At 36.2% G+C, this 18,159-nt stretch overlaps 2 protein-coding genes across 11 annotated transcripts in view; one reads left to right on the top strand and one right to left on the bottom strand.

Annotated features, from left to right (window-relative positions):
- LOC6578184 (phosphatidylinositol 3,4,5-trisphosphate 3-phosphatase and dual-specificity protein phosphatase PTEN) overlaps nucleotides 1–12,964 on the bottom strand; it is a 43,182-nt gene extending 30,218 nt beyond the window's left edge. For 5 of the 10 annotated variants that reach the window (XR_006357351.1, XM_044008650.1, XM_044008922.1 and 2 more), the window contains exons 1-7: nucleotides 12,860–12,963; nucleotides 11,216–11,476; nucleotides 10,792–10,964; nucleotides 10,591–10,735; nucleotides 9,252–9,436; nucleotides 9,090–9,197; nucleotides 102–267 (exon numbers count right to left, since the gene is read on the bottom strand). Coding sequence is in view for 5 of the 10 variants with exons in the window: in XM_044008650.1 (XP_043864585.1) it covers nucleotides 102–267; nucleotides 9,090–9,197; nucleotides 9,252–9,436; nucleotides 10,591–10,735; nucleotides 10,792–10,964; nucleotides 11,216–11,315 (877 nt within the window). In the remaining 5 variants the exon portion in view is untranslated. Of the gene's footprint in view, nucleotides 1–101; nucleotides 268–9,089; nucleotides 9,198–9,251; nucleotides 9,437–10,590; nucleotides 10,736–10,791; nucleotides 10,965–11,215; nucleotides 11,477–12,859 lie in introns of all 10 variants that reach the window. The other 5 variants (XR_006357091.1, XR_006357054.1, XR_006357384.1 and 2 more) reach the window with 2 other exon arrangements.
- Nucleotides 12,965–14,121: 1,157 nt separating this feature from the next.
- Nucleotides 14,122–15,064, top strand: LOC6578183. Its single transcript, XM_002004064.4, has 2 exons — nucleotides 14,122–14,376; nucleotides 14,568–15,064. The coding sequence occupies exons 1-2, from the start codon at nucleotides 14,232–14,234 to the stop codon at nucleotides 15,044–15,046; spliced, it is 624 nt and encodes a 207-aa protein (XP_002004100.1). The 5' UTR covers nucleotides 14,122–14,231; the 3' UTR covers nucleotides 15,047–15,064.
- The last annotated feature ends 3,095 nt before the right edge of the window (nucleotides 15,065–18,159 follow it).

Raw genomic sequence — 18,159 nt, 5'->3', positions numbered from 1 at the left:
ACTTTTTTTTTATTAACTAATATAATTCTGTCGTTCTAAATCGCTTATATTAGCTAAGATTTAACGCCAATAGCATAAATAAATTAAAAATTGTTACATACCCGCATCATTTTGCATAAAGAATGTATTAACCCAAAAACTGCAAATCATCTTTCTTGATGACTTTTGAGTAAGTTCGACTTTGATATCACCAGAAACCATCAAAGGCGAACTAGTTAAGTCCAATATTGAAGTTTTTTGGAAATCAATTGGCCATGTTTTCAGTTCCTGAATTAAAGGAAAATATGATTTAGTTATGTTGCATAGCTTGTCTTTAGTTTGTATTTGAAATTTATGTTGCATTATGTGTGATATTTATTAAGATAATTTGACAAATCAAGCCGACTTTCCAATGCCCTGTTCAACGATAATAACAATTTATAATTGCTAGTTAGACTGCAACTAATAATTTAAAATTTTGAGCTACAGATATGTCAAGTCGCTCTATCTTAAATATTTCAAAATACATATATTGCCAAAAAAAAGTATATTTATTAGATTACTATATATACTTAATAAATATTATAATTATTATTATTTATAAGGGCAAAAAAATTAATCGATAAGTCGTTTTAAAGTGTTACATTTTTTATAATTGTCAAGAAACCCTCAAAAACTCTTTCACAGCAATCAATATATAAATAATTGAAATCAATGTATTAAAATTTCTATGTTCTATAACCACTAACCATAGAACACATAGACCACATTTTTCTTCGAGCGTTAGCACACCAGACAACTTCGTATTCGCTCGGCTCCTCACTTTTAGGTTCGGGTTAAGAAAATATACAAAGCACAATCATTTCGCTTCATGCGCTCGACCGAGATGGTGGCTATTCGATTTGCCACTCACCTACTGGGCTTATGCACCTCATTCTTGCCCAGTTCTTAGAACGGTAACGGTACCCTACCTGAAAAATTTGAATGCTTACCCTCAAAAAATGTGAAAATTACATTTTTCTATATGCCACGCCCAAAAGAGGCGTAAAAATTATTTTTGGGTTATCGATAGAGGAGTTTACTGGTATCTTAACTATCTAAATTTGAAGCTTCTAGCTATTATAGCTATTATTGCGGTTTGCCACGCCTCCTGTGGGCGGACATATATCCGACAAAACTTTTTGGTCTTGGGTGATCAGCCCAAGTATATATACAAAATTTGAGGTCTCTGGCATCAATAGAGTCCAAAATATAGCAGAATTTAAAAAATCACTATATCTTCAGGTCCGATTTTCCACGCTCCTAATGGGCGTAGACTTATAATTTTGTCTTTGTCTGACGTGCAAAATTTCAGCGCTCTAGCTGTAAAACTCTTGGAGATACAGTTTGATCCGATTTGCCACGCCCCCAATGGGTGGAGATATATCCGCCATAGCTGGTGATCTTGGGTGGTCGATGCGCATCTACATTCAAAATTTCAGCTTTCTAGCTCTTCAACTAATATGATTTCTGGCATATCGGAAAATGCATTTTCGATTTGCAACGCTCCTAGTGAATGAGTATAAACATCTGAGCTGCGATGTTCAGGACATTCGGAAGACAGCTATGAGGGACCTTCTGTTGCAACTAAGTAGGAAGCCGGAGCATAGTGCCGAAGCACTGCACGAAGCTGTAGACAATTCCTTGGCCGACCGAGCAGTAGTTACACATTCACCGAATCGGCTCAGATTGAGATCCGTGATCTAGATGAGTTACCTAGCAAGGAGGAGGTCTTGGAGGCAATCAGGGTCGAGTTGAAGGATAGCTCACTCCCCATTGAGGCCATCAAATCACTTCGGCCTGCGTTTGGTGGACAGCAAAGAGATACGGTTACTCTTCCAGTTGGGAAAGCCAGAACTCTGCTCGAGCTGTCCAAAATTAGAATAGGATGAGTTGTATGCCGTATCAGAGCCGTGGACCAGCCTAAACGGCAGCCAACTGCAGCAGCGACTGTGGCATAAAGGGTGCCTGTTTCAGAGCATGCCTGTTCAAAAGCATGCACCAAGCCCCCAAAATGTAGCCTATGCGTCCACAAAGGTGAAAAGCAGACGGATCACTCAGCAGGCAGCTTTAAGTGTCCATCCTACCGTGAAGCTGCGCGTAAAATTAAATGTTAAGGTTCCTCCAGCTTAACTTAAATCTTTGTGTTGCTGCTCAAGATCGAGACTGCTCGACTAGGAGATACCCTGAACCCTCGAAGCTGATACTCTAATCATTCTGCACTTCTTCTATGTACACATACATACACATGCACTTATAAGCACGCGCTCTGCTAACTGCGCAGTAAGCAGCGGCTGCGCTTGGGCTGCGCTGCAATGTGGGCCATATTATGAGAATTTGTTTGTTAAATAATTTCTCTCGTAGACATACAATCTTAATGAAACTTTCAGAGCGTAATCATATGGTTAAAATATGTACATTCCAAAGCACAAGTCTCCAGTACTTGAAATGCGTTTTTTACAAATTGGGGGCAAAGGGGGCATGGTATCCAAAATCTGTAAATTATAAAATCTTTGTGTCCATTACCTCTATATACAACGCAAATTTGAAGTCTCCAGGTTTAAAACAGTTCAAATTAGGCTGAAAAACCAATGTCGATTTTTCGATTATTCTCGATAAAAAAGTTATCGGATGAGTTATCGAAAAAATAAGATAAACTTGTACTGCCTATGGTATACACGAGTATGCATGCCAAATTTCAGCTCTCTAGCTCTTATATCTTCTAAGATCCTTTTGCTCATACGGACGGACGGACAGACGGACAGGGCTATATCGACTCAGCTCGTCGTCCTGATCAAGAATATATATAATTTATGGGGTCTGCGATGATTCCTTCTGCCTGTTACATACTTTTCACAAAGCCATTATACCCTGATTTCCCATTTTCAATGGGTTCAGGGTACAAAAATGTATAGACGTAGCCTTTCTCAGTGAGCCTCAGGACCGCCTGCCATAGAATATAGTCAACAGACGCTAATGGCAAAGCTGTGCTGTCGGTATGCCGCAACTCAACGAATACACTTTCGAATGTTAAGTCATTCAATAGGTTCGTACGTGGCCGATATGGTAACTTATGGCTCTACAGTTGCTACCTAGCCCCCAGCATGCAGCTCGGCTCACAACAGTGCTTGACGAGCAGGAGATTTTAACTCTTGGCGTTAAAATGGGGTAGCTATACAACAAATACCAGAGGCCATATCCTACTGGAGATCTTCGCGACACTGGATATTGCACTGCTCAACACTGGCCACGAGTTCACTTTCAGTCGGGCTGGATACGGATCAGTAGTTGACATTACTTTTGTCACTTTATCAATCATTGCGATAGCTATACGGGCAACAATAATTCGGCACTTCTGTTCACAATAGGTGAACCACCTGCTAGGGCGCCAGCCTTGCGTAGGGAATCATATTGGCTGGATACTTTTCATCCCACGGCCTTTTCAGTGGCCATTCAGTCGCTGGGAACAGTTGGTAATGCTGAGGCCAGAGCATGTCAAATGGTAGCTCAAATACAGAATGCCTGCAATGGCAGCATGTTACGCCGTGGTGGAATGCACAAATAGGTGGCATTCCATGCAAATGCATTCAGGCGAGAAGAAGCTACCAACGAGCACGTGGTAGGTTTACGTTCTTCGAAAAACAATTAACTTACCAGGCAGCTAGAAGACAGCTGAAGAAGGCCATTCGGGCAAACAAAAGAGAATGTTTTTTACAGTTGTGCGACTCAGGCGAATATGACCCTTGGGGCAGGGCATATAAGATAGTAGTTAAAAGACTATACGCAGGTAAACAGGTGCAGCCTACGGATCGTCTGGAGCTTAAATCGATTGTGGAAACGCTCTTCCCAGAAAGATTAAGCTCCATTTATGCCCCTGAGTCCGAGTCTGCTGATCAGGGCTCAACGAGCACACAAATTGTTTTAGTTATAGACGAAGAAATCTTAGTAGCTCTCAGAGGTCTTAGAACTAATACAGCTCCAGGGCCGGACGGGATCCCAAGTCGTGCGCTAAAGCTAGCCCTCGCCTTGCACCGAACTGTTCAATGCATTTTTAATTCAGGAAACGTTCCCTGCAACCTGGAAAGTCCAGAACTTGGTATTGGTACCCAAGACTGGCAAACCACCAGAGGAGCCATCTTCATACAGACCGATCTGTCCCTTAGACACCATGGGAAAGGTGTTTGCCGGAGGCCTGTCACCAAATCAATTTGGTTTCCGGAAGGCCCGGTCAATAACAGACGCGCTATATAAAGTTGTTGGTCTGGCTACTTCCGCCATTCAGGGCACAAGCTGGAAGCATGGGACGAAGCAATACTGTATTATTGTGACTCTCGACGTTCAAAATACCTTCAACACAGCTACTTGGGATATGATAATGGATGCAGTGGATGGCACAATATAATATCCCTAAATATCTAAAATAGACAATAATGAGATACTTCAGAGAAAGAACACTGGTATACAACACGAGTGAGGGTCCCCAAACTCATACAGTGTCAGCTGGAGTACCCCATGGTTCAGTGCTAGGGCCTCTCCTATGGAATGTCATGTACGACGGCATACTTTGCTTGAAACTATCAGCAGGTGCACACACCATTGGCTTTGCTGATGATGTAGCTGTCGTCGCCATAGGAAAGGAGCTTAAAGATACAGAAGATGTGTGCAGCGAAAGTATCAATCGCATACGGAGCTGGTTGACAGGAGCTGGGCTCGAGCTAGCGGCACACAAAACCGAAGTCGTCCCAGTCAGCAGTCGCAAAAGAGTGGAAACTGCCAATATAAAGATCGGCAGCGTCACCATTGCGTAAAAAAAGGCGATAAAATAACTTGGTGTCATGATGGACACAAGATTAACTTTCCGCGAACACTTAGAATATGTGCATAAAAAGGCAGCAGATTCTTTTATAGGTCTCTCAAGATTTATGCTTAACACGCGGGGACCAAAACAGCAACGACGGCTTCTTCTAATGAGCGTCATTAGGTCTGTCATCCTCTATGCAGCGCCAATATGGTCAAGAGAGATGGCAACGCCGAGCTACAACCGGGGCATTTGCGCGACCTACAGACTTAGCGCAATCAGAGTCAGCTGCACTTTCACGACTGTCCCCGATGACGAGGCACTCGTCATAGCCGGCATGGTGTCACTGGAGGATTTGGTCGCCGAAGCCGTGGAGCGGAATTCACACGCGCCTGCGCGACGTAACGCTATCAGGGCGAACAGCATTGCACGATGGCAAAGAAGGTGGAATAGCTCAACTAAAGGGCGATGGACACACACGCTCATCCCATCTTTCACAGATTCTTTCGGGACATGGTTGCTTTAGGAGCTATTTGAAGCGCTTTGGTCACGACGAAACTGACGAATGCCCCAAGTGCGGATGAGGGCATGTGGAAGACACCAAACATATTTTATTCTAATGTGGACGGTTCCTGGAGGACAGGCTTCGTCTAAAAAAAGCAGCGGGCCGTACCATAAGAGCGGACAATATAGTATATATTATATATAGTATATATATATATATATATATATATATATATATATATATATATATATATATATATATATATATATGTATATATATATATAGTATATAGAACTATTAAGCACCTTCGCGGCCACAGTCATGACGGAGCTCCATAGGGTCGAGCCAATAAGAATACGAGCTGTCCCAGACTAAGGTAGCGCATAGTGCTTGCGAAGCAATGCTTTACGGATGCGCAAGCATCGTGCGCTATCCTAGTCACCACGCATCTTGTAAAATATAAATAATATATAAATTTGTTAATAACGGAATACAAAAAAAAAAAAAAAAAAAAAACAACAAGTAAGAAAGCTCTAGTCGAGACTGCTCGACTACGAGATCCCCTGAACCCTTCGAGCAATAGCTATTTTGATTATTTTTCGCGTCTTTCTGCTTACACAAGAACTACACACGCACACACACACACGCATATACACACACACACAAGCAGCCTCACTTAAACACGCATGGGCTGCAGTGTGCGCTTACAATGAGAACTTCATTGTTCAATAACTTTTCTTGTAGATGTACTTTCTTCATGAAACTTTCATTATAACATGGATATGCATGCATTTGCCAAAGCACAAGTCTCTAGTATTTGAAATACGCCTTTTACAAATTTGTGGGCGAGGGGGTAGATATAGGGGAGGGGGGAGATTTTAACATAAACCGAAATTTTATAAAATGCATATCAATATACATTTAAAATTTGGAGACTGTAGCTCTAAAATTGTAGGAGATATATTTTATAACTGATTTTCGATAAGGTTTTTTATCGATAAAAAAGATCGGGATGAGTTATCGATTTTTAATGATAGCTCGATATCCGCGCTGTAAATACGGACATTTAAAAAATTTGAAGTCTCTAGCTCTTATATCTTTTGAAATCGACGCGTTCATACATACGGACAGACAGACGGACAGGGCCAAATCGACTCAGCTCGTCACCTTGATCAAGAATATATATACTTTATGGGGTCTGCCACGTCTCCTTCTGCCTTACATTTCAACAAAACCATTATACCCTGATTTCCCATTGAAAATGGGTTCAGGGTATAAAAATTTCAAAGTCTTAGCTCTTATATCTTCTGAGCAATTTTTGTTGAGCAAAAAAAGCTGTTTTTAGTGGGAAGATACTTGAAAAAAAGCCAAAAAAAAAAATCGGAAAAAAAGCTGATGTTTTTTGCTTTTATTTGATTAATATTTAAATATATTTTTAACAACTGACGCTTGAAATTGAGTTAAGCATCACAGTATTGATCTGACGAAAAATTTTACCCATTGGCATTGGCAAAGAAAGCAATGGAAAAGGGGCCAAGTTCTCAAATTTCTTATTTCCTATCGAACCCTTAGAAATACGCATCTCAACCCATAACTTTGTAGCGTAGTTTCCTACTGAATTGGGTGAATGTTCTTATATTGGTGTTCAATACTTGCAATGTTCTCCAAAAATATATATGCATAAAATGAATCAACTTTTTGCAAATTTTGAAAATTTGTCGGCAATCTTTAACACATAAATTCTTGTACTACACGCTATCAAAAGAGTTGCATACATTTTTTAATTGCTTTATAAGCTCTGTTAAAAAATCTTTTCGTTTCATTTACATAGAATGAAAAAGTTCGATATTGTTGTTCACAATAATTTGTTCTGAATTGAATAAAAATCATATCCTAGTTTAGTTAGTTCCATATTATTACCGCTTGGTTCGTCCATTGAAAATTAAATTACTGAATTATTTGGTTTTAATTCAACTACAATGAAGAAAACTTCATTCTTCATACGAATTATCCCTACAAAATACGAAAATTCGCTCAATAAATGATAAAAGCGAAAATAAAGCAAATTATTCTTTCAAAAAAGCCAGATTTGACGGGAGAACAGCTATTTTTGGAACACTACTTCTGAGATCAAACATACGGACAGAGCTAAATCGACTCAGCTCGTCGCCCTGATCAAGAATATATATACTTTATGGGATTTCCCACGCCTTCTTCTGCCTGTTACATACATTTAACAAAACCATTAGACCCTGATTTCCCATTTTCAATGGGTTCAAGGTATGAAAATCTTTCAATTTAGATTTTAAAATCTTTCAATTTAGATTTTATTAATCCGATATAGCTTGAGAGATACTTGATAAGTACAAATATCGAAACCAAAATATCGGTATTGCCGTACGGACATACTCGATCTAAAAAAAATCGATATTTTTTTCATGCAGGATCAAGTACGCACATGCTATACACAGACTGGTCGAAGCGTGTCTGCAAGACCTGTTCTATGACGACGCATTTTAAGCCTGATGTCAGAGTGGCCGCGATAAGCGATGCGATAATATCGAGCGACAATAAGCGAGAAAGCTCTACATGCTTATTTACATGTGATCGCTTAAAACATGTCAGAGTGCAAGCGAAGCGAGAAGAGAGCCAAAGCGACAATTGCGAGAAAGCATTTCTGAAATGCTTTATCGCGTAATAAAGATTTTCGTATACGTGCGTTTTCGTTGCGTGCTGAGCTTAAATAACCGTTAGTTAGTAGGTGAAATATATTCTTGGCAATTCAAGCAATATTTATCTCTTTCACTCTGACATGGCATCGCTTTGCAAATCGCTACGATAATTCTCGCTTATAGCATCGCATCGCTTATCGCGGCCACTCTGACATCAGCCTAAGACTGGAAATTCTTGAAGACTCGTTCCTAACTGGATATACAGACGATATCGCGTCATCACTGCCAAAAATACCATAGAAGCCCAAAAGAGACTTACCGGTGCATGGTCTGCACGCAGTCATGGCTTAGCCCTCGACGATTGGAAAACACAATTACTTCTGTTCACAGGGAAGCAGATTCCAACCGAAATAGAGATGCGAGTAAGCGGAAGCCTGATCCGGCAAACCGGAGAATTCACGGAACGGTTGGCAAAGACCATACGACAGCAAATCATATTCTCATGGAAGGCAAGATGGTCATGCGAAAGATATGGAAAGTGGATTTGGGAAAACTACCGAATCCTATTTTTACTGCGAAAATGAAAAGGACGACGCAGAACAGAAGAAGAAAGAACCGACTTGGCAGAAACTGCTAGTGAAGTCAAAGTACAGACAGTACAGCGAATGTGCCACAATGTAAAACTTCGCTTAAAAGGTTCTGCGGCGGATGAAGTATGACCTGAACGCAGGCAGAGCGAAACGCTCATTTAAAAGACACTGCGCGGCTCCACCTTGAAGGTCATTGTGCGATAACTCATTGGTTCCAAGATGGATTCGAGCCCTAGAAGAGGAATGTTCGCACATTGCGTAAAAAATCCACAAGGCATCTTAATATCCACTTCTTATAACAAATTGTTATTTGTTGGCTAACACTGCTTTTTGATCTTAATCTTAATATCCAGAGACCTCAAAAAATCTCTAACCCTTAGAGGTTCTGAGACCGGCACGTTCAGTCAGCGCGTCGCCCTAGTCATTATACTCTGATTTACCATTTTCACTGTGTTCAGGGTACACAAAATATTAAATATAGCTGATAAATAAATCAACATACTTACATGCGCCTTAAGTTTCTCTGATGCAGACTCTTGCCTGTCGGAAATTGAACATTGCACTGTACCAAGATTATGCAGGTAATTTGCCTCAGCAAATCGGATTTCAGAAATCTACAAAAGTACTGTTTAAAGGGCTGACAGTTAGATAGTATATGTGTTACTTACGTAAAGACTGACTACTTCATAATGTATATCTGGGATTAAATTTGAATAATACTGAACATATCTACGTTGAGATGGAATTGTAACACCTTTCCGATCTATTGTACGTTTTTCATCATAAAAAGCCAAAGCTTCATCTGCTGTATTCAAGAACTTACTATGAACCAAGTATGCACATATCATAGTACCTGTTGATTAAACATATTTTAAAATTATAAAACGATAATGTAATGTAGGCTGGCAAAACTTACAAATCGAAATAATAATGTTATTTTATTTAAAAAATTGCGATTACACACTTCATAGTTATTTTCAAAATTCATAAAACCAAAATATTTCTTACTGTTCGTAAGAATATTAGTTTTAGACCAATACATTTTTATATACGCTCAATATTAAACGCTTCTTAAAATAAGTAAGAAAGCTCTAGTCGAGAGTGCTCGACTAGATACTACCATGAACCAAGCTATGAAAAAAAAAAAAACATTTAGTACGGTTCAAAATTTCTATTTCGATATATAAATGAAATAAAAAAACTCATTTAATTACACAGTGCAATATATTTATATTTACGTACATATGTATGGCAAAAACTAATGACATGAGGCACTTTTACTAGTTGCAATTGGGAAAATTAAATATTTTGAAATAATAAACATAAATTGCGCGCTCGGAGTCAAACGCGAGACTCGATCGAGCGTCGCGCTGCTAGTCACAACACCACTTCACTTCTTAAGAGTGTGATGGTAAAACTGAAATAGATTCACTGCTGCAGCGCCATCTAGCAAGTCTAAACTAAACTACTGCTGATGTGATTTTAAGAATGTGCACACGTATAGGAAAACTGTTGTAGATGCTGCACGTCCCTTTGTTAATTGGTCAAACATTTTGTTATTTTTTAACGTCGATAGACAATGGAACTTAATGAAATTGTCAGCTTATGATCTACATATTCTAAAAGACATTTGACAAATTAAAAAAAAAAAACCAACAAACAAACAAATAGTTCACAGCTATCTACACTGGCATCTGACTTGATTCTTACTGTTTTTCATCTATAACAACATAATGGGATGATTTATCAATTTTAAAGGTAATCTCGGCATCCGCGCTATAAATACGGTCATTTAAAAAAAATGCAAGTCTCTATCGACGCGTTCAAACATACGGACAGACAGACGAACAGGGCCAAATCGACTCAGCCCGTCGCCCCGATGAAGAATATATATACCTTATGGGGTCTGCCACGCCTCATTCTGCCTGTTGCATACTTTTAACAAAACCATTATACCTGCAGTTAATATGCTGACGTGCGTTTAGCTATTAATTAGTTATTTCTTACCGGTTCTTCCCTTTCCAGCTTTACAATGCACAGCTACGACATTTAACGGATCTCTATTAAGCCAGGATTCAACGTCTTGGCAAAAACGTTGCATCAGTACAATAGGAGGAGGATTGTGATCCTCAAACGGGTATGTTGCAACATTCTGTAAATAAATATATTTGAATGTAGCTTGAATATATTGAATTTCGTATATTCTACCCCATGAAATTTATTAATGTCATAACTCCGTTCTTGACACAGATTGTATATTCTGTAATGCCCTCCATGATTTTCTTCCATAAATTTATAAACATCCTCTAGGCGATTTCTGTAAATGCCTTCAATAATGTCCGGAGCAGGATATCCCATCGCAATTATTTTCGGGCAAATGTCTAAAATATATTTTAAAAAAAAATTGTCTGAGATTTATATTCTTAATAACAACTTCACAGTTTCGCTTAACTCCCAAACGTAAATAGATTTGAAATATTTTAATTTATATTAACTTTGTGTTTTAAAAAAAGATCGCTGAAATATACAAATATTAAATTAGGCCGAGATAATGGAAATTATATAATATAGCTTTCATATAAATCTATTATAAAGCTTAAAATGTAAGTAAATATGCATTTAGAGTAATTACATGAAAGATCCAAATTAAATCCTTTTTCCTTGTATCGTATGCGTTTTTTGCTCACAACATTTCGTAACGCATTAGACATTATGGATATTGTGTTTGCCATATTAGTCTCCAAATATGATATTGTCTTTTAAAAATTATAATTTTAATATTATTATATCTATTTGTTTTGATTTCTTTTTCATTATTTATTTTTCTCTTCATATCAATAATTTTATGACAAGCGTTATTGTATGAACCATTTTTAGTGAAAACATGCAGTACCTGAAAAAGAGGATTGAAAAAGAGTTAGTTTAACTTTCAAATGTTCAGATAAATAAAATTAATTTATTCCTTATAAGCAAGACTGCTTCAGTAAAATTTTTGATTATATCGTAAACTTTTTTCCCCATTATGTACATGACTACTGATTTAGATAAAGCAGAATATGAATTGAAAAATTTAATAATTAATTTTAACTTATTTTGAGCTTTTGATATGAGGATGAACTTAAAACTACTGGTTCCTATATTATATATCAGGTACTGTAGGCGTATACATACATCCGTTAGCCGAGCAGTCTGTACTATAAGAGTAAGAGTTAAACGTTAAAACAATTTTAAAATTTTGTTTAAGTATTTGGTGCAACAATTTCTTAGTAATTGTTATACATGTATAAGTACAATCAAATGGATTTCAATCATCTTTAAAAAATTTACAAGACTCAAAATGTATAAACATATAGGAGGTAGAGTCTCTAATCATCTATATAAATATATATCTCTAATCTAGAGATTCTACCTCCTATATATATGCATATATAATATATATAGGAGGTAGAAATAAATTTTAAAAGGGTTAGAGTAAGTACATTTGCATACATTTCTTGCACACTAATATCCGAATTATAACTTAACATGTACATATTTTAATGGTCCAAATATATATAGAACCTCAGTTGAATAGTCATCAGTTGAAGTTGAATAAATTATAAATTATTTTACATTTTATGTTTACTTACATTGAGCTACTATAATCCATACTTATGTCTACGCTCATATACAAACTAGAATGGCTCATTTAATTTAATTTTCAACAATTAATTATAAACAACCTGTAATGTAAATAAATAATATACATTAACATGATAATAAACACCGCATACAGTGCATACACAGGCATATGTATTCATGTATATCGTCTGCCAAAGTACATAACACAATATGTGTTGTGCATAAATATACATATATGTACATGGGTAAATCTAAACGCGCACACATATGCAAAAACATACATATGCATACATCCTCACTAGAAGTTCGAACTTAACATTAAGTTTGTACACATATACATAAGTCTCAGCATCGAATATCAACAAATACTTAATACACAAAACAGGACCTTTTCCAAAACTCCAATACGTGCATATAAACATATATTATATATGTATATACAAATGTATATACATACATGCAACACGCTCCAACTTCTTTATGTCTCTTTTTCTAAGTGTTACACTGATTCAATTTTTGACTATTTTCATTACGATTATTTGTTTTGGAAATGTCATTTTCGTTATAAAAAATTAATTTAACTTATGATCGCCCATACATACATTCACATATCACCAATTAATCACAAATAGAGTAATTGAAATAACTAGCTTACGATCATAAAGTATATTAAAAACTGGAGGAATAGCCCATGCACTTGTAGTTAAATTCTCGAGTTATCTGTCAATAATGTCTAACATGAAATTCACAGGGTGAGTCAATCTGCTTACAATGTTAATTAGAGTTATATCGAAGAGTTTTGAATAAGTTCAATTGAACTAAATGATTGAAAAGCTTTTATTTACTCATTTCATAAATTGGTTGGTTATTATTTTTAACTCAAAATAAAAATTTTTAATAATAATTTAAGAGTTTTTAATAATGATTACTACATGAATTTGTTTCATTTTTCTGAATAATTTGGCAGAATCACTAAAATTACAATAAAAATTAAAATATATGTAAATATATTATACATTATAAATTATTCTAAATATGTTATCCCTATTTGTTCTATTCTAAATATGTTATCCCTATTTGTTTGTTGTCTGAAGTAATAACCAGAAAACACATAGACTAGACATGTAGAACAAATTTTTTTACAGAAAAATATATTAAGTTGGAGGTTCGAGCATTGAAAATATTGCATGACAAAGTCAGTGCGCTGCAAAATACTTGGGTAAATTATATTCTTTATGCGTCTCAACGCTTTCATACCCTTCCTAGAAATATCAATGAAAATGCTAAAATTTTGCATGAACGTAGCAAACGCTTTTAAGATTTCGGTATATCCTTACTCAAAAGGTGCGCTGCTGAGTTCGGTGATTTGAGAGACCATGGGGAGAGATAGAGAGGGAGAGAGATAAATAGCGCATAGCTGTGCTTCATATAAGAATGGACCATTTCGTTTGAGCGCTTGCAAAATGAATAGCTCACTGAGCCACTGAGCTAGCTCCTTCAATATGGCTTATTTTGGTACACTAGCTCGTTTTCGCTCACTAGCTCGTTTTGGCTCACTCGCTCATTCGGTTTGCTTCATTTTGCTTGCGATCAGTAGCGGCTCATGAGCTATCAGCAAGTGAGCCAGTGAGCCAAATGAGTAAGTTGGCTCACTTCACAAAAAAGAGCGAGTGAGCCGGTTCACCTCAATGAGCTGCTTTTACCCAAGTATATTGCAGCGCACTGACTTTGTCGTGCAATATTTTCAATGCTCGAATAGTGGTCCACCAACTTAATATACTTTTCTGTAAAAAAATTTGTTCTACATGTCTAGTCTATGTGTGCTCTGGTCAGTGGTTTTGGTTTTTTAACTTGATATCGAACATTTCTATTATAAATCGTCACTGTAACTTAGAACTTGTTATGAACATTAATAGCTAATAGTAGATGCTATGTTGACCCAACTATAAAATTGTAAAGTTAATGTTTCTAATTAGTACTTTAGATGTACTAGAGTTAAATTGTTCAAAATATTAAATTTAAGTCAAATGGAATCGCATACAGGAAAAACTTCCGAATTAAGTGGCGCTGAATTACGACGAGAAGCCCGAAGAAGAAAAATTCTGGAATCTGCCAAAGCACGATTAGAAAAATTAAATGGTGGAGTTAAATTAGTTGAAACCAATAATACGGGTATGAATTAAAAGATGTCATCAAAGGCATTTATGTAAATCAATTTTTAATTATAAATAAGTATAAGTGTATTTATTGATCTGCCGTGTGATGCACGTTATTTATTTATTTTTAATAATTCATTTACAAATACTTAAATACAAGATAAAATTCGAATGTTAAAGCTAATACTTACATATATTGCATTACAGATTGTACAGCAAGAGATTACTCAGACCCTGAAGTTGAGCCAAATGTTCCCATCGGTGTTGGATTATCTCAAGAAGAACTTGTTTTCTCCACTACGCGCTTTTCGTCCAGTAGTAACCGTGAAACTCAAAATAAATTTATTAAATGTAGGGTTCACATATTTATAGCTTCAATATTAGGTTATATCTTATCGTGCTATGTTTCAAATTCTCTTTTTATTCCCGTTTTTCTATGCATAATGATTGAGATATTTTATCTTAACAAGCAGCAACAAATTCAGAATAATATTGTCTCGATGATATTACCTATTACAGTTCTGTTTACGGGAGAATTTATAGGTAATAGAATTAAGCAGGCTAATCGGTTTATTTATATATTGCAATATCTCATTATAAATCTTGCTGTAAATATTTTCTGTATATGTATTAGTAGTTACGTATGTAAATTTCGAATATCAGATCATGTCACTGATATAAAATAAAAGTTCAATATTTATGTATTTTCTTTTAAGTCCTTAAGCAAGATGATATGTAGCTGCTGATTTGTCTTTTCAACTGTAACTTGCAAGCCTCAGGTTTATTTATAACATACATATGTACAATGGAGGACAGAAGTATTTTGACAACGCATTGCAAAAACGTAAGCCGCTTATTTCTGCGTGCTGAGAGAGCTAACGGTACCCATTATATTTTTTTGAGAGAGCAAACATACTAGGCTTTAAGTGACCAAAATATTGCATTGATGACATGACTCATTATTTTTCTATAATTATTTGCATGGCGGATTATCATTATTTGGGTGGACAAAAGTATTTTGACATTCCCTTTCAAATTCATTTTCGGTAATTCGCTTGGATTAAAAAATACATATTTTTATTTTTTAAGTTATTTTTTGTGTCTTCTTTAATAATACCCATTATTTGATCACAGTTTTCGGCAACTTATGGGCAAACAACGTGATAAAGTGAAATCATTAAAAATTAGTCGCGAACGAAGAATAAAAGGCCAATTTTTCTATACTCTTAATATCACTATAAAATAAACTAAAAAGGTATCGATTTGCTAAAACCTTCATAGGCAAGCCGCAATTCTTCTGGGGAAAAGTATTATGGATGGACGATAGCTCCTTTGAGTATCCTGGATAAAAAAAAGCGCTTTATAGCAGGTTCCCAAAGAATATTCGCAAAAAAAGATGCCTATGTACCAACGTGCTGAAGAATTGGTAATGCTCTGGGGGCTCGCATGTGTCAATAGCCTCTCCAATTTGATATTAATTAATGGAAAAATGAAGAAGGATAATTATTTACGTGTCCTGAATGACCACTCATCGAATTCCGGTTACCAGCTCATTGGAAAATCATGTATACTGCAGCAGGACAATGCTCCATGCCCCAATATTATAACTGAATTTTCTGATAATATTGAAGTCAATACATATGATTGGCCACCTCAGTGCTCTGATCTCAATATTATAGGCTTACGCAAAAGTAAAACGTAGCTTAGACTTATCAAGAACGCCCAAAGAGACGGATTACTGAGGTTTGAGGACTTTAGCAGGATTTTTCAATAGAAACATTACAAAATTTGGTAAGATCGATCCCTAGACTCTTGCAGATATTAAAGGAGGGTTTAATTCTTATTAATATTTTAGTTACTACGAGTATTACCATTGTTAAGTTTTTGTCTCACTTTATGTAATAAATATTAGTGTCAAAATACTTTTGTCCACCCAAATAATGATAATCCGCCATGCAAATAATTATAGAAAAATAATGAATCATGCCATCAATGCAATATTTTGGTCACTTAAAGCCTAGTATGTTTGCTCTCTCTAAAAAATAGCTCTCTCAGCTCTCTCAGCACGCAGAAATAAGCGGTTTAAGTTTTTGCAATGTGTTGTCAAAATACTTTTGTCCTCCATTGTATGTATGGCCTCAGCGAAGCTCTTGCTGCCTGTAGCAGTTATAAAGCCTAGAATTTGCCTTTGGTCAATGATGCCAATTTTTGTTGAGCAAAAAAAGCTGTTTTTAGTGGGATACTTTAAAAAAAAGACGAAATTTTGTGAAAAAAATCGGAAATAAACTGTTGTTTTTGCCTTGATTTGATTGATATTTAAACATATTTTTAACAACTTATGGCATCATTTCTTCAACCACCGCAAGCCGTTTCTGCGAAGTTTTATATTATATATGTTTTACATGAAGCTTGAAATTGAGTTAAGCATCACAGTATTGATCTGACGAAAAATGTTACCCACTTGGGCATTACCAAAGAAAGCAATTCAAAAGTGGCCGTTCCTAAATTTCTTATATTTCTTGGGTGGATGTTCTTATATTGGGGTTCAATTTATCAATGTTCTCCAAAAATATATATGCATGAAAAGGAATCAACATTTTTCACTATTTGAAAATTTGTCGGCAACCTTAAACACATAAATTCTTGTACTACACGCTATCAAAAGAGTTGCATATATTTTTTAATCTCGGCTTTGGCAACACTGCCTTTGGTAGATCTAGTGATCTGCTCACATATACATACATACATTGTGTGTACGCAGGGGACGCGATGCTCATACATGTATCGAGGGTTTGTAGTGTGCGTGTACACCCTCGTCGCGAAATCATTTTCTTATAAGCACCTTTTTTGTGAAAATACAAGTGCATAATTGTATACATACATACATACAGTGGGCCAAAAAATTATTGGCACAGTTGAAAAATCTAACTTCTAAGAGCTGTAACTTTTTTTGGAACATAGCTATAAATAAATGAAAAACGGTATTTGTTAAAACCATGTTTTCTAATAATATTTAACAACAACAACAAGTCAATTTCTAGTTTGGTTCACTTGCGCTGAACTAAAATATGTATATAGGCACAAATTTTCCTCCAAAAAGTAAGTAAAAGTGGCACAAAAGGCGTAATGAGTCATTTTCATCGGTAGTCAATCACCCCAATACTTTGAGGGTCCTCCTTTAGACTGAATACCCGCCTGCAAACGTCTCTTCGTGCTAATTATTGGCCCATCCAGCGCGTAGGACCTCTTTTAGAGAATCCTTTGAGGTTATTTGATGATATAGTATCTTTCTTTCTTATAGGTGCCACTCCCGCTCGATGGGATTCAAATCCGGTGATTGGGGCGGTGTTTTGAACTGCTTGCAATGGTATATGAGCCACTCCTGGACAAGATAGGACGAACGTTTTGGGTTATTGTCTTGCTGAATCTGCCAATCAGTGCCACTGAGACGCAGTTTTTGAATATCTGAACTTCAATTCTCTTTGAGAATGTCTTTATAAACATGCTTGTTCATAGTGTCATCAATAAACGCAAGGTTTCCAACTCCAGAAGCAGCAAAAACCCCCAAACCATTCCTTCTTAGGTTTCCGACAGATTTTTTGTGATCCATCAGACCCTAATAGATTAAATTTGGACTCGTCACAGATGTGTGTAACTATTAGGAACTGCTTGGGGGTTCAGAAGCAAAAATTAAACCACAAAAAATTAAAACAATAAATTAATATGTAGTTATGTAAATATAGACTGAGTGAATTTAGATTTTAAGAATGTAAATAATATTTAGCTAATAGGACAAAAT

The sequence above is a fragment of the Drosophila mojavensis genome, unplaced genomic scaffold (assembly GCF_018153725.1).
Source record: "Drosophila mojavensis isolate 15081-1352.22 unplaced genomic scaffold, ASM1815372v1 contig_108, whole genome shotgun sequence".
NCBI lineage: Eukaryota > Metazoa > Arthropoda > Insecta > Diptera > Drosophilidae > Drosophila > Drosophila mojavensis.
The sequence above is the reverse complement of the archived record's forward strand: the minus strand, read 5'-3'. Positions and strand labels throughout refer to the sequence as shown.